Raw genomic sequence first — 22469 nt, 5'->3', positions numbered from 1 at the left:
TCTGGCATCAGGGCTAATTTAGTGACTTTTAAAAACAATATGAGTCTATCTGCAGCTAAATTATCTGCACCTATGTGCCATCTTCAATATTTGCTAGATGGCTACATTTTTAAGTGAAATATGATTAAGAGATTGACTTCAATCTCCTTGAATGTACCAAAAGTAATAAGCCACTAGCCACCTTCTCAATTATTTTTACATAATAATGTAATGCATAACATAAATGCATGGATCACAGTAGTTCTTTGTGGAGTCCCAATTTCTCATTTTATTCCTGCCATTGTCTGGACTGACCTAAACCCAGCGTGGTGTAATGGTTAAAATGCTAGAGGATCAGATTCCAGCCTGGCTTTTGCCATAGAAGCTCATGGGGTGACTTGGTCTGGTCACTTTCTCTCAGTCCAACCTATCTCACAGAGTTTGGTTAGGGATCAACTGCTATCTCCATTACTATTAGCTCCTGAAGGAAAGAAAGGGAGGCTATATGTTGCATGTATGAATAAGTAAACAAATCTTAGAAAGGAGAAATGCAAATAAGAGTAAGAAACAATTCATCAGCAACAGAACAACAAAGTAGTTCAAAACCGGCAGACTTTAGGCATGTGAGTCCATGGTATGTGTCAAAAAAGTCAATATGGCAATAATGACCATGTGATTGAAGCCCAGCCACTTGTATATCGCACACATGTACAAAGGGACAGAACTTCAATATCGTGGTCATGATCGCCATCTTGAGTTTTTTTGACCACCATCATTTCCCGGATGCCACTGCTTTAGGCCTGCCTAAAGGATAAAACGTATTGCTTCTTACACTCCTCTGCACTTCAAGGCTATATGCAGGAATGTAGGGGGTAAAGATACTAAAAAAATATATACTTATTTGTGATTTTAACATAACCAAGCTGAGACTTTGAACATGTTCTCACACTGAGCCAACTCATTTCCTAATTTATTGGTCTGACATGAAAATTACATTCTCATGGGCCAAGGGCCAAGAACAATGATGGCCACTGGACCATACAATGCTTTCTGCCCCACCCTGCCTGAGGGCAGTAAAGGTCACTGTGGAATGGAGTTGACATTTCAGAGCCCTTTGGGAGGGTGCTGAAGAGGATGAGATGTCTCCTTTGCCCCTTAAATTTTATTTTTTTTAAAGACGCTAGCCTGATTTGGGTGGCAGGAAATTAAGGGGGCTTCAAAGGAGTGATAATTTTGCTTTTCAACTCCTCTAAAACATACAAAAATATTGCTCTTCGTGAATGCCTTTCTCTATGTCCTGGAGTGGCACAGGCAAGGCCCTCTCTCACACCTAATATAGAAGCTTTTTCTAAGTAAGCCTATCTTAACAAACACCAATTCTACAGGTCTTATTGCCAAAAACTTATTCCTAAAAAGAGGTGAATAAGTTGGCTGGGGGTGATGCAAACTGAAATCCAATACAGTTGAAAGACACCTTACTAGGGCACAGGAAGGCTGTCCCCAGAACCTGTCCCTTGGCTCTAATCTTGTTCTTTCCCTCTGCTTTGCTGTTTTCCGCTTCACTCTTTATGTATTAAATTTATATAGCCACCCACTCCTATGACATTTAAATGTGTCGGTGTTAATATATGTAACTATTAACTATGTAACCCACTGTAATAATGTCTTGATATTAATATTTAATCAAGACACAATTTATATCTGGTTGCAGTTTTTGCAAAAGTCCTATTTTCATAAACACCCTGGTGATTTTCATATATACTTAGATGTTTCATTTAAGGAGAAAAAAGCAGGAAGGAGCAGAGTTAGTTATCCACATTAGCTCAGGTGAGAAATTGAAAAACATGAATGATGCATGTAAGACCCTTAGGCACTGACTAGGCATGATATAGGAGGCACATAAAGTATCTGATTAACGTTCATTTTTTAAAATGCAGCTGCAAAGCTTTGGATTTTACTTTAAAAAAGGGAGAATGGTTTATTCTTTTCTCAGGGGCTGCTGATTTGCTCAAAAGTAGCTCCTACAGCTATTTCTTCCCTCACAAATGTTGTTGTTTTCCCTTATTAGTGGAATAATTCTTTATAAATTATTTAAGTGGCCTTCCCAGTTAAGAAAAGTCCATCTAACAATTACTGAACTAAATTAAGGGGGGGGGATGGAGGATTTAATTGGTCCTCAAGGTTCAAGGACATTTTGTTTTCTTTCATTCCTAGTTAATTCTCTTCCATCTTGAGCTAGCAAATAGAGCCTGTCACTATGCTCCCAAAGTTGTGATGTCATCCACCATGATGCCATCTGTTAGTTCTTCTAGCAGTTAAGAAATGAGTAAGGAGAAGGATTTAAGGCTCACAGGCAAGGACAAGCAGGGGACAGACATTTATGGAATGTTTCCTCCAGGACTCTTTGGCAATCCCTTGATTACCCGTTCAAAGTAAAACTGCTCAAATACCTTGGAATAAAGCTATCTTGCATTCATGCCACAACGTAAACACTGCAATATTGCACCAGAGAAAATTATTTAGTGAGTAGTACAAAATATGCTATTTGCTAACTATGATTCTATTGCTGCTATGATTCATGCAAAGGATCAGGAAGTGGCAGCAGAGGCTTAAAAATGACTTCATGGGATTCCCCCCCCACAAAAAAAAATGTCAAGGAAATCCAATGCCAGTTTTTACTTCATTAAAAAAAGATTAGACATTCCTAATGGTTTCATGAATAATCCTTTATAAGAAGGGTGTCATTATTCACATATATTAGCCAAGAATGGGGAACCTAAAGTCTCTATATGTGATCTAAGTGTAACTCCAAGAAGTCTTGGGTGGTAGGGCCAGTGGTGAGGACACAACATTTCAAGTTTACAATTTCTGCAGAGGAGTGCATTCCTCGACCTTGGCATAATCTCCAGGCATTGGACAACAGTATCTTATACATTAGCACAAACCTACACATCCCTTCTAATATTCTTCAGTCAGGAATTCACTGCCTATCAGTTCAGAGAAATTCAAAATATAAAGCTACACACAGTGTATCTGAATTGCATGGTTTCATTTTGCTTCCAATTTTTTAAGAAGAAACCAAGCGATTAAAAAGAAAGGCATGCACATTACAAATGTGATGCATGTAACAAATGTGAAATTTCTGATCATGAACATGTTAACATGAAATAATAATAAATGCAGCCCTCATAGACTAAAATAGTGGTCTCCAACCTTGGCAACTTTAAGACTTGTGGACTTCAACTCTCAGAGTTCCTCAGCCAGCAAAGGAGTTGAAGTCCACAGGTCTTAAAGTTGCCAAGGTTGGAGACCACTGGACTAAAAGGTTCCCCCCCCCCTAGCATTCTGTGGCAAGGAGCTGGCACTGCAGTCTTCAGACACAGGTTGCTGATAAATAACAATAAGGCAGCAGAGTTGGAGAACTGAGAGAGCAGACCAGGCATGGGGCTGTAACCTTCCCTCAACTGACCTTTTTTCTTAATGATCTTTCCTAGGGTTTTTTTTCTCAGTCAGGCTCCAAGCCCAGAAATAAACCCACCTATAAAGTAGTAAAAAGGGTGTGCAGTATTCTGTGCTGTCTGCCTGTTTTCTTCTACAAAAAATAAATAAATAAAAATAAATCATCCCCAACTTTCCTGATCGAGGTTTTCTAACCACAATATATTCAGAGATGCAGAACTGCCTTGGCACAGGCAGTCCCATCTTTTGATAATAGTATTTGTTCTTCAGTTAGCTGGTACTAATGTGTTTATATCAGGAATCACTTTGAGCTGTTTCCATTCAGGTCAGTGAACCTGACCTGACTCTGTTTAGCAGCTGAGATCTCAACATTTGTTATTACTTTTGAAGGTGTCACACAGATCTGTTTTATTATATGAATAGAGCAATACAGCCATTCTGATTATTTTGTCCAATCAAATGAAAGCTGTAATCTTTTAGGATTTGGAATGCGACACAACAGATAACTGAAGGATTATTTTCTCGTCTGGGGCCAAGTGAAACTGAGTAACTTTTTCTCTCTGCTGATGTACCTGGTTAAAAGCAGAGCCATCAGTACATTTAAACATAGGGAACAACAGGAAAGATATTTTAAAAGGCAAGATACCTTGGCAGGGGATGGAGAGAGAGGAAGGTAAATGGAGTTTCATATCCCGAACAATTCTATTTATTGATAAACCCTCCCCAAGAACTGTACAATTTAAAAGAAAATATGGTTATCTTTGTTTGGTAGAACTTTCCAATGATAGTTATAGAAATCTGCAATACAGTTGTGATTCTCTATTCCCCCGTACACATTGTTCAGTCACATCCCCAGTTCTACAAACACAAAATTAGCTTTCCCTTGTTGTTTCTTGATTTTCATGCCATATGACCCTCTGGCATCTCTCAGACTGAGAAAAATATACACCTCTCAAACATTTGTGATATGTGGCATTATCAAATGCATGTTGCTTACATTTTCCTTTAAAAAAGACAGACAATAAAATAAGGTATCTAAACAAGATGAGCCACTTATTATCGAGTTCAGTGAGCGCCAAGATGAAAGCAGGATACATTTACACAGAAACAAATTACCGTAAACATCCAGGTTTAGTCCTGGTCCTGGATAGGCACATGGAGCATAATGGTTTGGAGGAAAGGAGAATCAGGCTGCCTGAATCTCCACCCTCCCCCATCACAATACTGGAAACATCTCAAAGCTTTCTGGTTATCCTGAAGGCTCGATGATGTTGGAGTAACAAGAGTTTCATTCATTCTTCATTTGCAGAGATGCACACTCTGCATTCTTCATGGTTCTGCATCATTGCTGGGAGAATTCCCTACAACTGACTGAAAGCCAGAATGCAGCAATTTAAGAAAAAAAAAAGCAAGAACATGAGGTGTTGTCCTCATATCCAGCGAAGTTCTGTATCCAACCCTCTTAGCCTTCAGAGGTTGGCACTGTAGCATGTAAACATATTTTAAAAGAGAGGTGGGCTCCCAAAGGCTCAGAGGTTGAGCAGCCTCCCCAACCCAAGGAGCCAGGAAGAGTAAGGAAACAGAGACAAGGAAAAGAATGGTGACAAAAGGCTTTTCTTTCATGCATTTTGCTTTGATTATTTTTGCCTGACCATGTCTGTATGATGAAAATGTTCTCAAAGAAGGTGCAGTAAAGGGGAAGACAGAGTTTCTTGGTTGTTGAAATGCATGGAGTTCCTCTCAATACTTCATGAAAAGGGTGGGGGCACTTCAGCTGTCTTTTGCTGATGATATCTGAATGCAAAGTTTCTGACCCCAAAGTTTTTCCCCTTTCTCTACACAAAGGGGTAAGATCTGAGTAAATAAAGCATTGCTGTGCAATTTACTCATCAATTTTCTAGCCAGCAGACCCAGAGAAAACAAATTAATTGCAAGCCACATTGAAATTTCAGGTAAATAGAATGGTGTAGGAATGGAGGAGGAAAAGAGCAGAGAAAATGCCATTAGCTGTGAGTGTTTTCTCACAGTGTAGGGTCACCTTTTATGGCAGCGTCCTTATTTTTCCTCTTTTAATGATGACCATAAACTTATTTTTATTAATTCTGGTCATTTTTTATATTATTATTTTCTTCTACTGTTTGTGTCTGACAAACAATGGTGAAAGAACACAGTATTAAAAAACTAGGTTTTATAATGCTTATTTCCATTTATCTGCCAAAACAAACCAATAACTGAGAAAAAGGGATAACTTGAGATCAAACTCTCTGGGCCACAAAATATAGCAATCATTCGCCTCCCCCCCCCACCCCAAAAAAACCCTTCTTCAAATAAAAATTGAGAAAAATGTGCCACTTACTTTTTTCTTATTCTTGACTGAGCAAGGCATTACAAATCCAGTATTTCTCATTATAACCAAAGCAGGAAATTGAATGGGAACAGTAGAGAATTACTCTTGGCCCAATCTCAATTTTGCAATATTTTCAGAAGAACTTGCAAGTCTAGAAAAGGAGTATTACCTTACACTAGATGGCACCAGGCCATTCCCACTGATGGCCAAAAAACTGTTGCAACATAAAAAATTGGGAGAAAAATAGAGGAAAACTAAGTACATAGTTAAGTGTGGTATGTGTTTGTTTTTGTTTCTTTGTCTTGTCTTCCCTGTATACAATGGAAAGACTGAACTCCATGTCTGCATAAATTATAAGATTGACAGATGACCCTTTTCCCTACATGCAGTGCCCAATAATAAATAGAAGGGGAAAAAACCCTCTCCAGCCCCTATATAGGCAAAGTTAACAGAGGGTGGGTGCATAAGAGGCTTTCAGCGGCAAATGCATGCACACGTGCTGAAGAATGAGGTTTGAATTGGACTCAGAGTACCTCAGTTTTATCACAGAATAGTCACTACCCCTAAAGTCCCACAGTCTGGATCCATGCCCTCCACTTCATGGTCCTCTAGGCCTCAAGTGAAAGCTTCTCTCCAAAGAGCACCTCACTTCCATAAGTAGAATTCTTGATGAGGCCTGACTTTTTTGTTGCAAAGTTATCTCCCTCTCTCCCTGTCATTGATCCACCAGGTTCCAAGAGCCAGAGCAGAGCAGCCTTTGCTCAGAGGCTGTGCTAAGTGAATCAGCCTCACAAAACCACTCTTGATACCAGCATAACTTGTGCCCACTGTTTGCAATGTCCACATGAGGCCACTATCTTGCATTCCCTGAGCTTTCTGGGCAGTAAGTCTTAAAATTTCAGCCTAACGTGTGCAGGAGGAGGTGGGGGAGTTAGCAATGCCCAGCACTTTGGTCCTTGGCTTTACCTTTCCATAAATCTAAGGATAAACAAGTGTGCTATGGGGAACTGGGGAATTGAGATAGGGGGAATTGAGGAGCTGGAGAGGGGCTTCCCTGACACTTTCCCCCACCCGTGTTTCCCATGCATATTGTCAAAGGTTTCAACATCCAGGATCAGTTATTGGTTTCACCTTCTTCCTCATCAAAGGACTGAACTCCAGACGATGTGACATCAGAAACCTTGCGGCTAAGGGCAGTAGGCTCTGCCTCCTCTCTGGGTGAAAGAGACTCCAGATCCCGGCATACAACATCGTCCTCTTCTGGAGAAGGTTTCTTGTTCAATAGGGGAGCTTTCTCCAGCACGGGGTTCTCTTCCTCTTCTGCGTGAACTCCCACAAGAGTGCTGGATTCAGCATTCCCCCCATTACCAATGCTATCATCACCATTAGGAGTTGTCTGAGCTGGCCATACATCTACAAGGTCAGTATTTTGGAACACAGCTTGTTGCACTTGCTGGTGTTGTTGTTGCTGCTGCTGCTGTAACTGTAATTGTTGCTGCTGCTGCTGCTGTTGCATTTGCAACAGCTGGTGCTGCTGGATAAGGTTGTTCTGGATTAAAACACTTTCCTGTAGGTTAGACTGACATTCCTCAAAGTTCTGGCCGAGGTAAGAGCCAGCAGCTGGGGACGCAATGAGGGACTGATTGCTGGTTTCCCAAGCATCAGATGAACCCAGGCAGTACATGCCTTGCGAGACGTAAGAGTGAGGCCAGCTGTCATACTGCACCTGGGCCAGGTGTTCTGCACAGGAGGTAGGAAGAGAAGAATAAAAATGAGAGAAAGAGAGGTGAAACACAGAATTGAAGAAGACATAGGAAAGGCATAAGCAAGAAGATTTTTTGGGACGAAGGGAAGTTTGCTCAGCAGTTGCCTGAGGAGGTTGTGAGAGGACACAATCTAATGGTTACTTACACAGCTGTTAGACTCTCAGAATCACACAGCTGTGAAGATGCATTCATGATTTATATCCAGATACTTTGATTGATCCAATGTACAGATCAAGTGAATATGGACTGAGAATACATATTCATGTTAGGTGTCTATGAGATATAGATGCTTGGATTGAACCATCTTTTGTGCTCCAGGGAGCTGCTGTGAGGGATTTTAGAATGCCTTGAGACATTTTTTTTTCAGTGATCTGAAACAAGACCATAAAAAATCCAAGAGAAGAAAGAGATCTGACTACCAGAGAGAAGGCAGTGAAAGATGTCAAACTTCTAGCAAATACATTACACATACAATCATGGTGGTGCAGTGGTTAAAGTGCAGTACTGCAAGCTGCTTCTGCTGCCTGCTGGCTGCCTGCAATTAGGCAGTTCAAATTTCACCAGGCTCAAGCTTCACTCAGCCTTCCATCCTTCTGAGATGGGTAAAATGAGGACCCAGATTGTTGGGGGCAACATGCTGACTCTGTAAACTGTTTACAGAGGGCTGTAAAGCACTGTAAAGTGGTATGTAAGTCTTAAGTGCTATTGCTATAATTTTATAGCAGCTCTGAGGCTACAAAATGAAAGATTAAGATTGAAATTGCATTCTAGCTCTGCCCTAATCTAGGAGTGCAAAAGTTACAAGTCATATACCATACTACATGGAGCTCATTTATGGCCCCAGAGGAGGTGGCGTTAGTTTCTTTCTTTCTTTCTTTCTTTCTTTCTTTCTTTCTTTTTAACTCTTTTCCATTTTTGAGGCAGTGATTTAATGGCCAATTATATCCATTAAAAACAAAACAATAAAAATAGAAATATCCCAAAAACTCAAGCCAGTTTTCTTTCTTTTTTAATTTTTTGCTGCAAAACTGGTACTTACTTTGTCAGTTATGTTTCCCACAAGCTGCTGCCCAAGAATAAGTAAATCAGCTTTTGCTCTACTACTATATTTCAATAACTTCTCTTTCATTTGCTATTCTGTGTATTTAGATTCTTGGTATCATTTCACCCTCTGCTGATAAAGGAGCCATTGTACTACAGTAGTGGCCAAAATTGTGGAAACCTTTTGGAAAAGTGTATTTTTGAGGTTTGATAGCTAATAATACCACTTTTTTTGGAGTAGTACCATAAAAGTATATATCAATGGAAAGATAATTTAATCAAGAATGTAATGCAACAAAGTTATTCAATTATCTGTATTTTATGAAATGTTATAGCCAAATAATCAGAAAAAGGAACATCTGGGTGTATACAAGATGAAATGGTGCAATGCAATAATTTTTGCATATCTCATTTTTTTCTACATATTTCACTTTTCTTCGTTGTAACTGCTATTCTAATAGCAAATCCTTCATAAAGGCTATTGCATTACATTCTTGATTAAATTATCTTTCCATTGATATATAATTTAATGGTGCTACTCCAAAGAAAATGATATTATTAGCTATCAAATCTCAAAAATACTTGATTAGGTTAATATCAGGTAGCTTTCCTTCATCTGATTGTAGCCAATGAGCATGAGTGTCTAGAGAGCCAATCAGGTGTCCTCTTGTTTTGGCAATGAGACAATCAGATCACAGTAAGATTCAGTTATTGATGCCACGTATTGAAGCTGAGAGGAGGACATTTGTCAGTGTGTTATGTGATCACTATCAAGTTGGTTGTTTTTTTTTGTGTTCTTTCATTTAGTGAGCTTGTAAAACGTGATAAAATTAAAGTAATGGTGCAAAGATCTGACTGGTTGCCCAGAAAGTGATGTAAAATAGTATTATTAAGTGAACAAGTTATAAAGTTATATACTTTATAACAGTTATAAAGAAATTAGAAGAAAAATTGGTGGAAACTTAACCAAAGGTACATTTCTAAGTTTTTGAAGTATAAGGATTTTGCAATTATTCATTACAAAACCACACTGGTAAAAGCAGGAAGAGGTGTACAACAGCAAGTGATGATAGAAGAATTAAGAGACTGGGCCTACGTGACAGAAGAAAATCATCTGGGTGTATACAAGATGAAATGGGGCAATGCAATAATTTTTGCATATCTCATTTTTTCTACGTGTTTCACTTTTCTTCTTCATAAAAGCTATTGCATTACATTCTTGATTAAATTATCTTTCCATTGATATATAATTTAATGGTGCTACTCCAAAGAAAGTGGTATTATTAGCCATCAAACCTCAACAATACTGTACACTTTTCCCAAAAAGTTTCCACAATTTTGGCTACTACTGTAGATTTAATAATTTCCCAGCTTGCTATTGAGAGGGATTTTAAACCAGTCTGGAGGACATCCACCAAGTTGCATCAGTCCCTATTTGTATTCTGAAGCAACACGGTCTAGACACAAGTTTGACCTAAATTCTACAAAGCTTGAGGCACAAAGAGACCTACCAGGTGGTGTTGGGGGACAAATAATGAAAGTAGAGGAAATAATATAATACAGAATACAAGCTGTGTCTTAAAGGGTTCAGTAATCTAGATAATATTAACTGAATACTGATTACAATAGCCTTCTAACAGTGGCCATTATTAGGGGATTTAAGGCTGATAGCAGCTTTCTTAACATTATTTAATGTGTTCAGTGCTGATAAAACATTTAAAACTACGATTTTCCTGCTTAGAGCTTAGCCAATGTATTGCATCAATAAATAGAAAGTTCATAACAGATAACTAGGGCTGGTATGCTTCTCCCCATTAGTATAGCCTTAGCCTTCTCTAATTGTCTCATGAGAAAAAGATTACCTGTCTCCCTATAGCTTTATGTCCATCTCCTGGAAGCCTAAGAGGAAAACAAATATTCACCTTGATTCTCCATCATCTCTTGATAGTTTTCATTGTAGTTGCCAGTTTGGTTTTCCTGATTTGAGTTGACACTTACATCCTCACCATCCATGGAAGACCAGGCCATCAGTGTGGCTTCTGAGATAGCAAACTGTTGCATCACTCCTAAAATATCAAAAGACAGAAAAGAGTAAATGTCAGTTATGCAAATTCATTCCTTTCTCTCACTTATTAATAATCACATCATCTATCACTTCACTCTGTTTCTTTTCACTGTTTTACTGAACAATATCCTGTTTCAAAACTTTGAACCTGGATTCTGAAATTTTATATTTTGAATGGACAATCTTGTATCAGAATGGCTGTCTCATGCATATAGGTACATACTCAGTGGCACAGGAATAAATCCCACCCTCAAAACATTCAGCAATGTTTGGAAGTTGCTAAAATATGGAATAGGAATACAGAATTGTATAGTAAAATTATACATGATATCAGAGCCAGAAATATGATCTATAATATTTAAGGAGGGAAAAGGAATAATTCAGCATAGAGACATTGAAATCTTTATTTGTTTTATTTGAGCCTGGGGAATAAGATGGTGAAAAGATATTATCTATATCGAGAGATTTGAATGGGTCCAATCCACTCCAGAGTAAGCATATATCCTCTAAGATAACTCTTAGATTATTTTCACACTTCTTCAAATGTAAGAGGAACAGATCAGAAAATTTTATGTCCAAACATCTGAATATCCTCAGTCCATTTATGCAATCCAAAGAAAAGCTATATTCCAAATAAATAGATTTGGAATTTTGATTCTAATGAAATAACAACATTTGCCTAATCCAGTTTTGGGAAAGACTCAACAGGTAGACAACAATGTCAAATCCAGACTAAACATCTGATTAACTGTGCAAGCAACCATAATAATAGAGGAACAGTCATTGTGATTCCACAAATCTAGAAAAGCTATTCTGTATCCCCCCCTTCCTCCTCTTCTTCCTCCTTTTCTACTTAGAGCCATTTGCATACAGAGAGGTGGTAGCATACCTGCAAGGAATCGGGCCTCTTTTTCTCCCTCACTCAGGTCAGAGTAAGCATCTGCATCCTTGCGTACCGTCTCATGAGTATGGTGCTGCTGGGTGGAGCCTGTGCCCCAACCCTGCCACTCAATCATATGTGCAACACGACCCTGCCCCATGGCAGTGGGCTTGGTGACGTGATCCTTCATGCTGCGGGATATCCCTAAGGCGCCAGACATTAATAAAACAAAGAGGGGCTATTATACAGCACGAGACCAATCTGTCATGACAACCTAGGACAAGTCTACTTTATTCTCTCTTCCTGTCCCAACATAATTACTCTACTACTACAGGAGACTCCCTGTAAAGGTAAAAAAAAAATGCTCCAAGGAGCTCCAGAATTGCTTTACCATCTTTTTATCTGTACAATACAATTATTCATCATTGCAGAGGAGAATCTGAGCTCGACAGCAAGAGGATAATTGGGGCCACAATATAACAACATGTGTAATGAATTTTAAACATCTAACAAAATATGATAATAAATGTGCATAAGCAATATGCTTTCTCCCCCCCCCCCCCCCAAAAAAAAATGTTATGTGGAGCAAAAACAGGACTGCACTGCTGAGGAATTAACTCTCATCTATTCTCACCCAACCCTCATGCATTTTATAAATTTTCTCTATGCCCACAGAGAGAAATTTCCATTGGCACTTATGTAGTTTTTCTCCTGATGCACACAAGAGCAGATCTCGGTGGGTATTTGGCTGCAGCTCAGCAGGAGGGAGAAAGAGATGAACTTATATGTATCTAGACTGAGCCTAAACCACTTGAAAAATGGGTCATTGACATTGTCTAATGGCCTAATGGCCGTTAGAGAATTTAATGAGACAAACAACAAAAAGGATCTATGTATTACATAAATAAATTAACACTCTTTCAAAAGACAGAATGTTGATTTTAGCTGTCTATTCCCTAATCTTTGCTCTTTATGGGACAGGAAATAATTTCTCTACTTATAAATCAAAAAGTTTATAGAAATTATAGTAGGCAACAACATGAAATTATACAATTTAATGTTCATTCATCAAAAGTTAAATATATTAATTGTAATGTATTGATTGTTAATAAAAGCAGGGCTGTCTATTTTCAGAATAGTTTTAACCATGAAAGATTAATGTTAATTAATTCTAGCACTTGCTTCTTTTCCTAGTTATGACTAAAATTTTCAAAAGCTTTAAACACATTTATAGAACTTCTTTAAGTCTGTGAATCTTTGGTATAATTCTTTCTTTTTTCTCTACTATGAGGAAAAGTGAATAGAAAATTCTGTTATTTAAAATGATTTTAAGGACAAAATCCTTCCCAAGGCTGCTTACATAATGTAATCACATGGAATAAATACATAAATAATAAAATAGTAAACACTGATAAAGAGCAAAAATCACAGCATCATAACAATACTAAGACCAGCCAATACTAAAATCAAACTACAACTGCATCTAATCCCAGAACTATTCCCACATCGCTCCCATGAGCAGCAGAAAAGAATAAATATGCATTCAGGGCTTTCTAACACTGATAAGGCTTGATAGCTTCTAGATGCCAACCATTTCAGGAACATAGAGTACTGTAGAAAAACCCTGTTGTTTTGTATTGGTCATCTTGCCACCCTCAAAGAAAGCAAGAGAAATTACTGGACTTTAAAGGTGAACAGGTTGATACTGGTGAGGGTGATATCCTCGAAAAAAATTCATTGAAAAATTAGAATATCCTGCAAAAGTTCATTTATTTCAGTAATGCAACTTAAAAGGTGAAACTAATATATGAGATAGACTCATTACATGCAAAACAAGATAGTTCAAGCCGTGATTTGTCATAATTGTGATGATTATGGCTTACAGCTCCTGAAACCCCAAATCCACAATCTCAGAAAATTAGAATATTGTGAAAAAGTGCAATATTCTAGGCTCAAAGTGTCCCACTCTAATCAGCTAATTAAGCCATAACACCTGCAAAGGGTTCCTGGGCCTTTAAATGGTCTCTCAGTCTGGTTCAGTAGGAATCACAATCATGGGAAAGACTGCTGACCTGACAGTTATGCAGAAAACCATCATTGACACCCTCCATAAGGAGGGAAAGCCTCAAAAGGTAATTGCAAAAGAAGTTGGATGTTCCCAAAGTGCTGTATCAAAGCACATTAATAGAAAGTTATGTGGAAGGGAAAAGGGTGGAAGAAAAGGGTGCACAAGCAGCAGGGATGACCGCAGCCTGGAGAGGATTGTCAGGAAAAGGCCATTCAAAGTGTTGGGGACTTTCACAAGGAGTGGACTGAGGCTGGAGTCAGTGCATTAAGAGCCACTACACACAGATGGATCCTAGACATGGGTTTCAAATGTCGTATTCCTCTTGTCAAGCCGTTCCTGAACAACAAACAACATCAGAAGCGTCTTACCTGGGCTAAAGAAAAACAGATCTGGTCTGTTGCTCAGTGATCCAAAGTCCTCTTTTCTGATGAGAGCAGCTTTTGCATCTCATTTGGAAACCAAGGACCCAGAGTATGGAGGAAGAATGGAGAGGCACACACTGCAAGATGCTTGAAGTTCCGTGTGAAGTTTCCACAGTCTGTGTTGATTTGGGGAGCCATGTCATCTGCTGGTGTTGGTCCACTGTGCTTCATTAAGTCCAGGGTCAATGCAGCCGTCTACCAGGAGATTTTGGAGCACTTCGTGCTTCCTTCTGTAGACGAGCTTTATGGGGATGCTGACTTCATTTTCCAGCAGGACCTGGCACCTGCCCACACTGCCAAAAGCACCAAAACCTGGTTCAATGACCGTGGGATTACTGTGCTTGATTGGCCAGCAAACTCGCCTGACCTGAGCCCCATAGAGAATCTATGGGGCATTGCCAAGAGAAAGATGAGAAACATGAGACCGAACAATGCAGAAAAGCTGAAGGCCGCTATTGAAGAGCCGAGGTGGCGCAGTGGTTAAATGCAGCACTGCAGGCTACTGCTAGATCAGCAGTTCAGCGGTTCAAATCTCATCTTCAGTGGGGAATATGAAATGACTTTAAAGTTTACTGAGCCAAGGTGGTGCAGTGGGTAGAGTGCAGTACTGCCGGCCACTTCAGCTGACTGCTAGTTCAGCAGTTTGGCGGTTCAAATCTCACTGGCTCAAGGTTGACTCAGCCTTCCATCCTTCCGAGGTGGGTAAAATGAGGACCCGGATTGTTGGGGGCAATATGCTGACTCTCTGTAAACCGCTTAGAGAGGGCTGAAAGCCCTATGAAGCGGTATATAAGTCTACTGCTATTGCTATTGCTATTGAAGCATCCTGGTCTTCCATAACACCTCAGCAGTGCCACAGGCTGATAGCTTCCATGCCATGCCGCATTGAGGCAGTAATTGCTGCAAAAGGGGCCCAAACCAAGTACTGAGTACATATGTATGCTTATACTTTTCAGAGGTCCAATATTGTTCTATGTACAATCCTTGTTTTATTGATTGCATGTAATATTCTAATTTTCTGAGATTGTGGATTTGGGGTTTTCATAAGCTGTAAGCCATAATCATCACAATTAAGACAAATCATGGCTTGAACTATCTTGCTTTGCATGTAATGTGTCTATCTCATATATTAGTTTCACCTTTTAAGTTGCATTACTGAAATAAATGAACTTGTGCATGATATTTTAATTTTTTGAGTTTCACCTGTAAATCCACAACTTTCATAGTCACTCTGAAACAACCTGATATCCAGTGCCATGTAGCCCAGACACTCCATATCCCAAAACATTTGAATCATGGATCATCTTATAGGAAGCTGCAGATTATAGTTCAGAGATGGTTGTTGGGAAGAAACTATATATGTGTTAATGAAGCATAAAGCCTTACAAGTGCATTAGCAATTAAATGTCAAGAGAAGAAAGAATACATCACCCTTTATTGTGTGTGGGGGGGTAATTTTATTTTTGCATTAGCAAAAAAGACCTTGTTCTGTAATCTGTGAAAGATAATGGGTGTTGTCTAGTTTTTATTTTTACCCCAGACAAACAATAGCAAATTCTTGTTATGCAATGAACCATACCTACCTGCTCCAACACAGAAATGTGAAAGAGTAACGAACCAATTCCGAGACATAGGAGCAACGAGGGAATTGATGAATATGTGGCACTTAATCCTACAATTTGGGTAGGTAATAAATTACCTAAATTACCTAAATTTTCTTTTTACCCCCGTTATTTCATAAAAATGTGAAGTTAGGGCAAAAGGTGGATAAAACCCAGGTTAGTAAGAAGTACAACAATTTTAGATTCACAGGTTTGAGATCCTCACCAGATAAAGATGACTTAGCAAGAGCTCCAATCCCATAGGCATTTGAGTTTCGTTTCAGTTTGGGAAGAATTGAGGTTGTATCTTCCATTGATAGCTGAAAACAGGTCATACCAAGAAATAAACCATGAGATAGAGAAAAGGATAGAGAAAAGTAGGAGGTATTCTGATCTGAGTTTCTAAGAAAACAAGAAACATAAATCTAAAAGAGAAGGATCAAAAAAGAAAAAACAACAGTAACTGCAGAAAGTTTTTAAGGCAAGTATTAGTTTTACATCAGCTCTAATGAGATAAAGTTAGATTTGGTGTCTGGCTGGAATGTGTTTTGCTACTAATTTATAATATATTATATGAGAAGGTTAAATGACAGAAAATAAACAGCATTCAAGGTAAAACCTGTTGTGTATTTAAAGCTCCCAAGTGCTTCAGAGCATTTCTAACATAACAACTAATAACATAATACACCATCACCCTGGCAGTGGATTATAAATTTAGACAGGCTTATATCACAGTGATAGCTGTATAATTGGTGGTCTGAGTGAGTAGAGAAGAATAAGAATAAGAATGGATTACTGTTATCTGGATTCAGATAAATACTGAGTAGGTAAGGTCAGAAAGTATTTTTCAAATTTACCCAGCTGCTTTCTTATTTTGATTTAGTATAGAAACCAGAATGATAAAGTAAAGATTAGATTCCAGGAACTCTGCACAGAAGTCACTATTTCTTCTGCTCTACAGCAAGCAATAGAGCATATCTCATGTCTTAGTACTTTTTTTCTGTCCCTACTTCTCGTCTTTGAATGCTACACAAAGGAAACACTCAACATTATTGTTGAGGAACATGGTGTACAATCACAAAATGAAAAGAAGAAAAAAATATAGGAAGTGAAAAAATATTGCAATTGAAATTGGGTACAAATCCTCCAAAACCATAGATGTGTCAGTTAATTTTCCTTCTATATTATCCATGCAATCTGTGAGAATCCATACTCCTGAACTGCTCCCTCTTCTTACTGAAAATCCCCTCCCCATACATACACTAGATTGGCCATTTTTCCGGAATTTGCCTTTTATTGCAAATAGTATTGTGTGGGACCCAGAAAACCCAACCATCAGAAAGAAGGTGGTTGAAGAACAGTGTTGGTTTGGGGTCCAGTAGCTACTTTCCTTTAAAATAAAAATGGCAGTATTATGCACATATATTGTAATTACTCTAGCACGTCCTATGATTTGATACTTGTCTCCAGAAAATGGGCTACAAAAGTAATTGGTTGTCTAATAAAAAATGTACTCAGAGTATTAAAGAATAGGCATTTATATTTAGCCATGATCTGAGCATTATTATATGCCTTTGAGTAGCTCATTATTGTTTGATCTAAGCAATTTATATGACAGTTAGTGATAAAATTAAATGGATGATTCCCATTTAATCACAATCTCTCCTTAGCAGAACATATGAGATCGTTATTAGAACTGTTACTCCCTGAAGAATGTACAGAATGCCAACTATGTACTTTGTATGTATACAGAATGAATATATTTGCTTTTTTCTCTATTGTTTGAGTTTTTTTCTTTTAGATAAGATGTTTTGGGGGCATTCTTGTGGTAGACTTTTGGCAAAGCACTTCCTGTAGTCCTTTTTTTTAAAATCATGTTTGTTTGTCCAAGTACAGAATATTGTGGCTAACACAATAGGAATTATGTAATGATTTTGAGTTCCAGTTTAAAACTTTAGATTGTAGATAATCTAGATAAATTTTCTTTTCTGGATATTTAGGTTTTTTGGCGATGAAGACTACAGGACCTATCTTCTTTAATGGCATTTGCATTATTTCATGAACAGTTTGAAAGGTGATTTTTATGTGTCGCTTTTACAGAATTGTATGTGTTTGCATTTATGTATACATTTATATACACGGTTCCAAGCTAGGAGAGTCTGAAAAATTAGGATAAAGTCTGTATTATTTTAAAATGCTATGATAAAAAAGAGAATGAAAATAAGGAGTCATTAAAATAGATGTTTTGGAATTATAATTGCAAATGATAATAATATCTTATAAAAATGTTTGCAACATAAAGTAAAATTAACCTATGTCCTTGAGTCCAGGCAAGCATGTTCAAAACAGCTAGCAAAGTAGTCATTCAAATATCCATCTACTTTAAGAGCGGATTTTGAATACCCACCCACGAATGGGTCAGATTTTCTGCTGCTGGGGATGGGGAGGTCTGTTGTAGGATCATGGACAAAATGTTTAGCTAATTGGAATTTGACCTTGAAACACACATATCTTCAGTGTAGTAAGCTGCCATTCAGATCCATTATTTGTTTTTCTGGATAAAGTATCAATTAGACTATTAACAGAAAAATGCTCAATCTAAGGTATGACCCAGAATTTACTAAAGCAAGATGGGTCCCTAATGGTCACCTGAAGACCCACCAGAAGCAAGGCTCTCACATAGACAGACTGACTCAGCTAGAGTGCTGTATGTACTCACATTAATGCCATCCCAGGAGAAATCTGTCCGTGTTTGCTACATAAGAATTAAGATAAAACATTAGTAACACCCAAACTCTCTCCATTCCATATTCATTTCATGTAGCAGTTGACTTTATTGCTTCCTCTACTAAGGATTTCAAAGACCAGGATGCATGTTTAGGGAAGAGACTGTTCTTGATAGTAGTTACAATTGTTAAGTGTATAGCACAATAAATAAAGATTCGTGAGAAAGCAAACTGAGACGTGAGAAAATATAATTATTCCAGAATCGAAGCTGCATGGCACTGAACATCAATGATACTGTCAGATGTTCATTTAAACAATGAGTTGAAAACTTATTTATAGCAGCAGTAGATGATTAAGTAGGCATAGATTTATAAAACTGCCTAAAGCTTAGGCACAAAGCTAGCTGGGTGACCTTGGGCCAGTCACTTTCTCTCAGCCGTAGGAAGGAGGTAATGGCAAAGAACTGTGCCAAGAAAATTGCTGGCACTTATCCAGGAAGTGCCCAAAATTGGACACAACTGAACAGGAGAAAAAGTGCCTATAGCAAAATATCTTTACTTTCCCTCTTCTTATATTCTTCCATTCTAGCTTTCTTCTTTTCTCATCTTCCCTTCCTTCTGCCAAGGTGAAATACTCTTCCTGAAAGCTACCTTCCTTTTATTCTTTTCCTTACTCATCCATTTTTTGATGTGACACTTTACTTATAGAAAAGCTTTTCTCCCAATATTTGCTCTACTTTATCTATATATAAATACTTTTCTCTCATCCTTCTCTGTCTAATTGAATTTTTCTTCCTCTTGACTCAGCTCTTCAATTCTTCCTTTCAGTTTACTAGATGATGTATCATATATTGTATCTGAGATTGCATATTGGCAGGAAAACAGTTTAGGATCGTTAGTTGACATGGCTTCACAATTTCTCAGAATTTCCTATGAGTCCTCCAACAATCAGCTGATAGCGTTGAAAGGTAAGCACCATCTGCCATTGTCTTAAGAGTAACTCCTGCAACACAAGGAAGCTGGATTTACTATTGGTAGTATGATGGAAAGTGCCCAGCAATGTCATTAACTCATCATAGGAGGTCCACTTTGCTTCCTGGATGGATCTGAAGCAACCTATATAGGAATATGGTACATTCCTGAACATTTAGAAAACATTTTCCAGCACCATATGTGTCTTATCTCAAGCAATGTAGCCTCACCTAGAGTTGGATTCGTATATACATGTGAAAACATGGGAGTTTAATGCAAATTTAACCAATGAAGTGTGCTGTTTAGCCTGCTTAAGCATAGTTGTTTAGTAATGCTTGTCTATTTAATGATTCTAAGATAAAATATTAACTATTTTTATTACATGTGCTTAAAGAGAAATGACTGAAGTCACACTTTATTCTTAAGAACTTCTGCCCAGCATATTTCAAATTAAAAGAGGTTCTGCTAAAATTACTTCAGAAAATTGCTGTCTGACATTGAGAGAAGGTAGTGGTCAAAATAGACAAGATTAGTCTGGTTTAATTATTAGGCCACTAAATCTGAATGAAGGCAGAGCTCTGCGTAGTCCAATAATTATTTTATAACAGTGGTCCATGAGATGCCAGTAGAAAATTTTAAAATGGAGAAAAATGGAACCACCTGAGCCAATTCTCCTACCATTCAAATGGATATCACATTGAGTAGTCAAAATCCCCTGAAGAGAGATTTCAGGAATCACAGTCTAAGTAAGCATACATCAAAATGCTCCCATCTATTTGCAGGAGTTTCATAAAAACTAAAATGTCATGCTTGAATAGCATTTATCTACTGTATTCCAAAAAGCTCATTAAATTTCATTTCATACACCCTATTAGATAAGTAGGCCACATACAATTATCAAAGAATCAAACAAAGTTATGCAAGAAGGATAACCCATCTGAAGGCATCTACTCTATGCTGATGGATAATGAAAACACATATACACAAAGAGCCAGCCCCGTATGTTTTTCCTTAACCTTAATTTCAGTACATGGGCCTGAAAAGTTTGAACTTCTTCAGGCACTCTGATATCTAATCATGTTTTCCCTCCTGCAATGATTGGATCTATAAACAACTTTTCTCTGTGCAAACCATCCAAGTATTGTGGGGAGAGCTGCAGGATTATAGCAGAAAGAAAAGTATATAGTGTGCTGTTTTTCCCACTGAAATTCTGCTGCTTGGTAGTTGGCAGGCTGACTGTTATGTGATTAAAAAGGGAGGACACTTCCTGCATTCATATCTTCTGCTCCATCATAATAATACTCAATCCAGTCTGGTTCTTAGCTGAGTGCCAGGGGAAAAAAAATCAGATGCCTCTAGGGGACCAGGGCTGGCCATACTTGGTGCACAAGACTTACTACCAAGTCATTAAATGACCTGATCTAAGTAGAGATTCTATAGCAAAAGGAGAAAATTATCTGCGTGATCACAAGAATACAAGAGGATACTGTATAGAGAACATGAGTGGTTTTATCTCGCCGGTACTCATTAGAAAAATTTCACAGATAAGGATTTATCCTAGGCACTTCATGGAATACTGCCAAGATGTTTTTGACAGCTAATAGTTCTAGAATCTTATTGGATTCAAATTCCAAACAATTATTTGGTTTCCTGCCAATCTATATCAAAATGAAAATTCAAAAAACTTATCACTGTCTACAATAAAACATTTCCACCCCTTTTGACTATTTGAAAGATCCCGGATCTTCATCCTGGAACATATTTGTTTCTGTGGGCTTGGTTGGAGACTTTTCTTTGCTGATGTTCCTTGTATGCTCTCTTATCTATGAAGTGGAATGAATGCTCACCTCAGTAGATGGTCTGTGGATGCTGCTTCCATGGAGTGAGCTGGTGCTGTCCATATTGATCTGGTCCACATCTTTTAGCCCTTTCCAGTCCACAGCAATCACTTCGTTTCCTGAAGCCACACAAAAAGTAATCAGAGTACCTACTTTTGTAGTGATTACATTCCAAAATTTCCTTGGCTTGGGATGTCCCATAGCTGATATAAAATGTTAATTTAAGCAGGAATCTCTGAGGAAGGCAGTCACACATTTCATTAGGATATCCCCTTCACCCCAAGGATGATAATATCCTATTGAATCAAACTATGATCTGATGTTTTTAAAAATGTTAGAAGTTTGGATGAAATAGTGTGATTGGCTGAAATATTGTTGAATGCCAGGAAAATTGCAAGATTCATCAATCATTGAAACTGAGAGAAAAGAGACCCCTGGATTTCAGAACAGCATTACAGCCAAGTTTTAAGAAAATGTGGTGTCACTTCAGACTCTTAGCACACACTTAGCAAATTAGAAGTTTAATAAATAAATAAAAACTGGCATTTGGGGTCCATCAAAAGAATCAAATCAACATTAAGATCAAATATAAATTATGAAGATGAATATCATCTACAGAGTGGTGATCCTTAAGTGCCTTCCCTTTGAGTCCCTTCTGAGGACAACAACTGAAAACTGACGGCCCAATTTCCTGCTCTTCTTAGGTGGGAAATCATACTGCAAGCTAAAAAAAAGTCAGATCATAAACTAAAAGAAAAAAGAAACTCTTCAAGCACCTGGGAAAAAACAGTGCTACCCAATTGTGTTTAAAATTCCCACCCATCCTTATACATCCCCTTATACATGAGGCCCTTGGTCACAAAATTTGCTCATCCTAAACCAGTAATGTACATACGTTAAACATTTGAGTAGAATATTAATAGTTACACTATAAACCTTAAATACCACATGGAGACTAGTTTCAAATAGGATTTGTACAGACAGACATTTAAACAGGACTTGTCATTCTTTTCTCCCTAATCAAGAGCCTGCCTGTTTCACAAACCATTCCCCATAACCAAAATACATCGATAGATCATTAGATCATGCAGTCATGTGTCTTCCTCTCCCCTCCCATTTTTCAGATAGCTGAAGCAGTTCTAGGCAAAACAGGATGCATTTTAAATGCCACCTAATCAATACTGTACAAAGCCATCTGAAGAAAACTTACAAAACTAGCTTCTTTTCTTAATCTGATCCTAAATAGTAAATGTATGTCATATGATGCATTAAATAACTTCTCAGGAAAATGGGGATAATAATGCT

At 38.0% G+C, this 22469-nt stretch overlaps 1 protein-coding gene across 1 annotated transcript in view; it reads right to left on the bottom strand.

Moving 5' to 3' along the window:
* Positions 1-3258: 3258 nt before the first annotated feature.
* FAM131B (family with sequence similarity 131 member B) overlaps positions 3259-22469 on the bottom strand; it is a 48221-nt gene continuing 29010 nt past the window's right edge. The window contains exons 2-7 of the mRNA XM_087716403.1: positions 21174-21283; positions 18348-18383; positions 15859-15948; positions 11547-11754; positions 10515-10658; positions 3259-7525 (exon numbers count right to left, since the gene is read on the bottom strand). Coding sequence (XP_087572529.1) covers positions 6900-7525; positions 10515-10658; positions 11547-11754; positions 15859-15948; positions 18348-18383; positions 21174-21283 — 1214 coding nt within the window. The 3' untranslated portion in view covers positions 3259-6899. The remainder of the gene's footprint in view (positions 7526-10514; positions 10659-11546; positions 11755-15858; positions 15949-18347; positions 18384-21173; positions 21284-22469) is intronic.

The sequence above is a fragment of the Thamnophis sirtalis genome, unplaced genomic scaffold (genome assembly GCF_051295495.1).
Source record: "Thamnophis sirtalis isolate CommonGarterSnake01/CBP01778 unplaced genomic scaffold, rThaSir2_p1.2 scaffold_5, whole genome shotgun sequence".
Classification (NCBI taxonomy): domain Eukaryota; kingdom Metazoa; phylum Chordata; class Lepidosauria; order Squamata; family Natricidae; genus Thamnophis; species Thamnophis sirtalis.
This window is presented reverse-complemented; position numbering and strand designations above follow the sequence as displayed.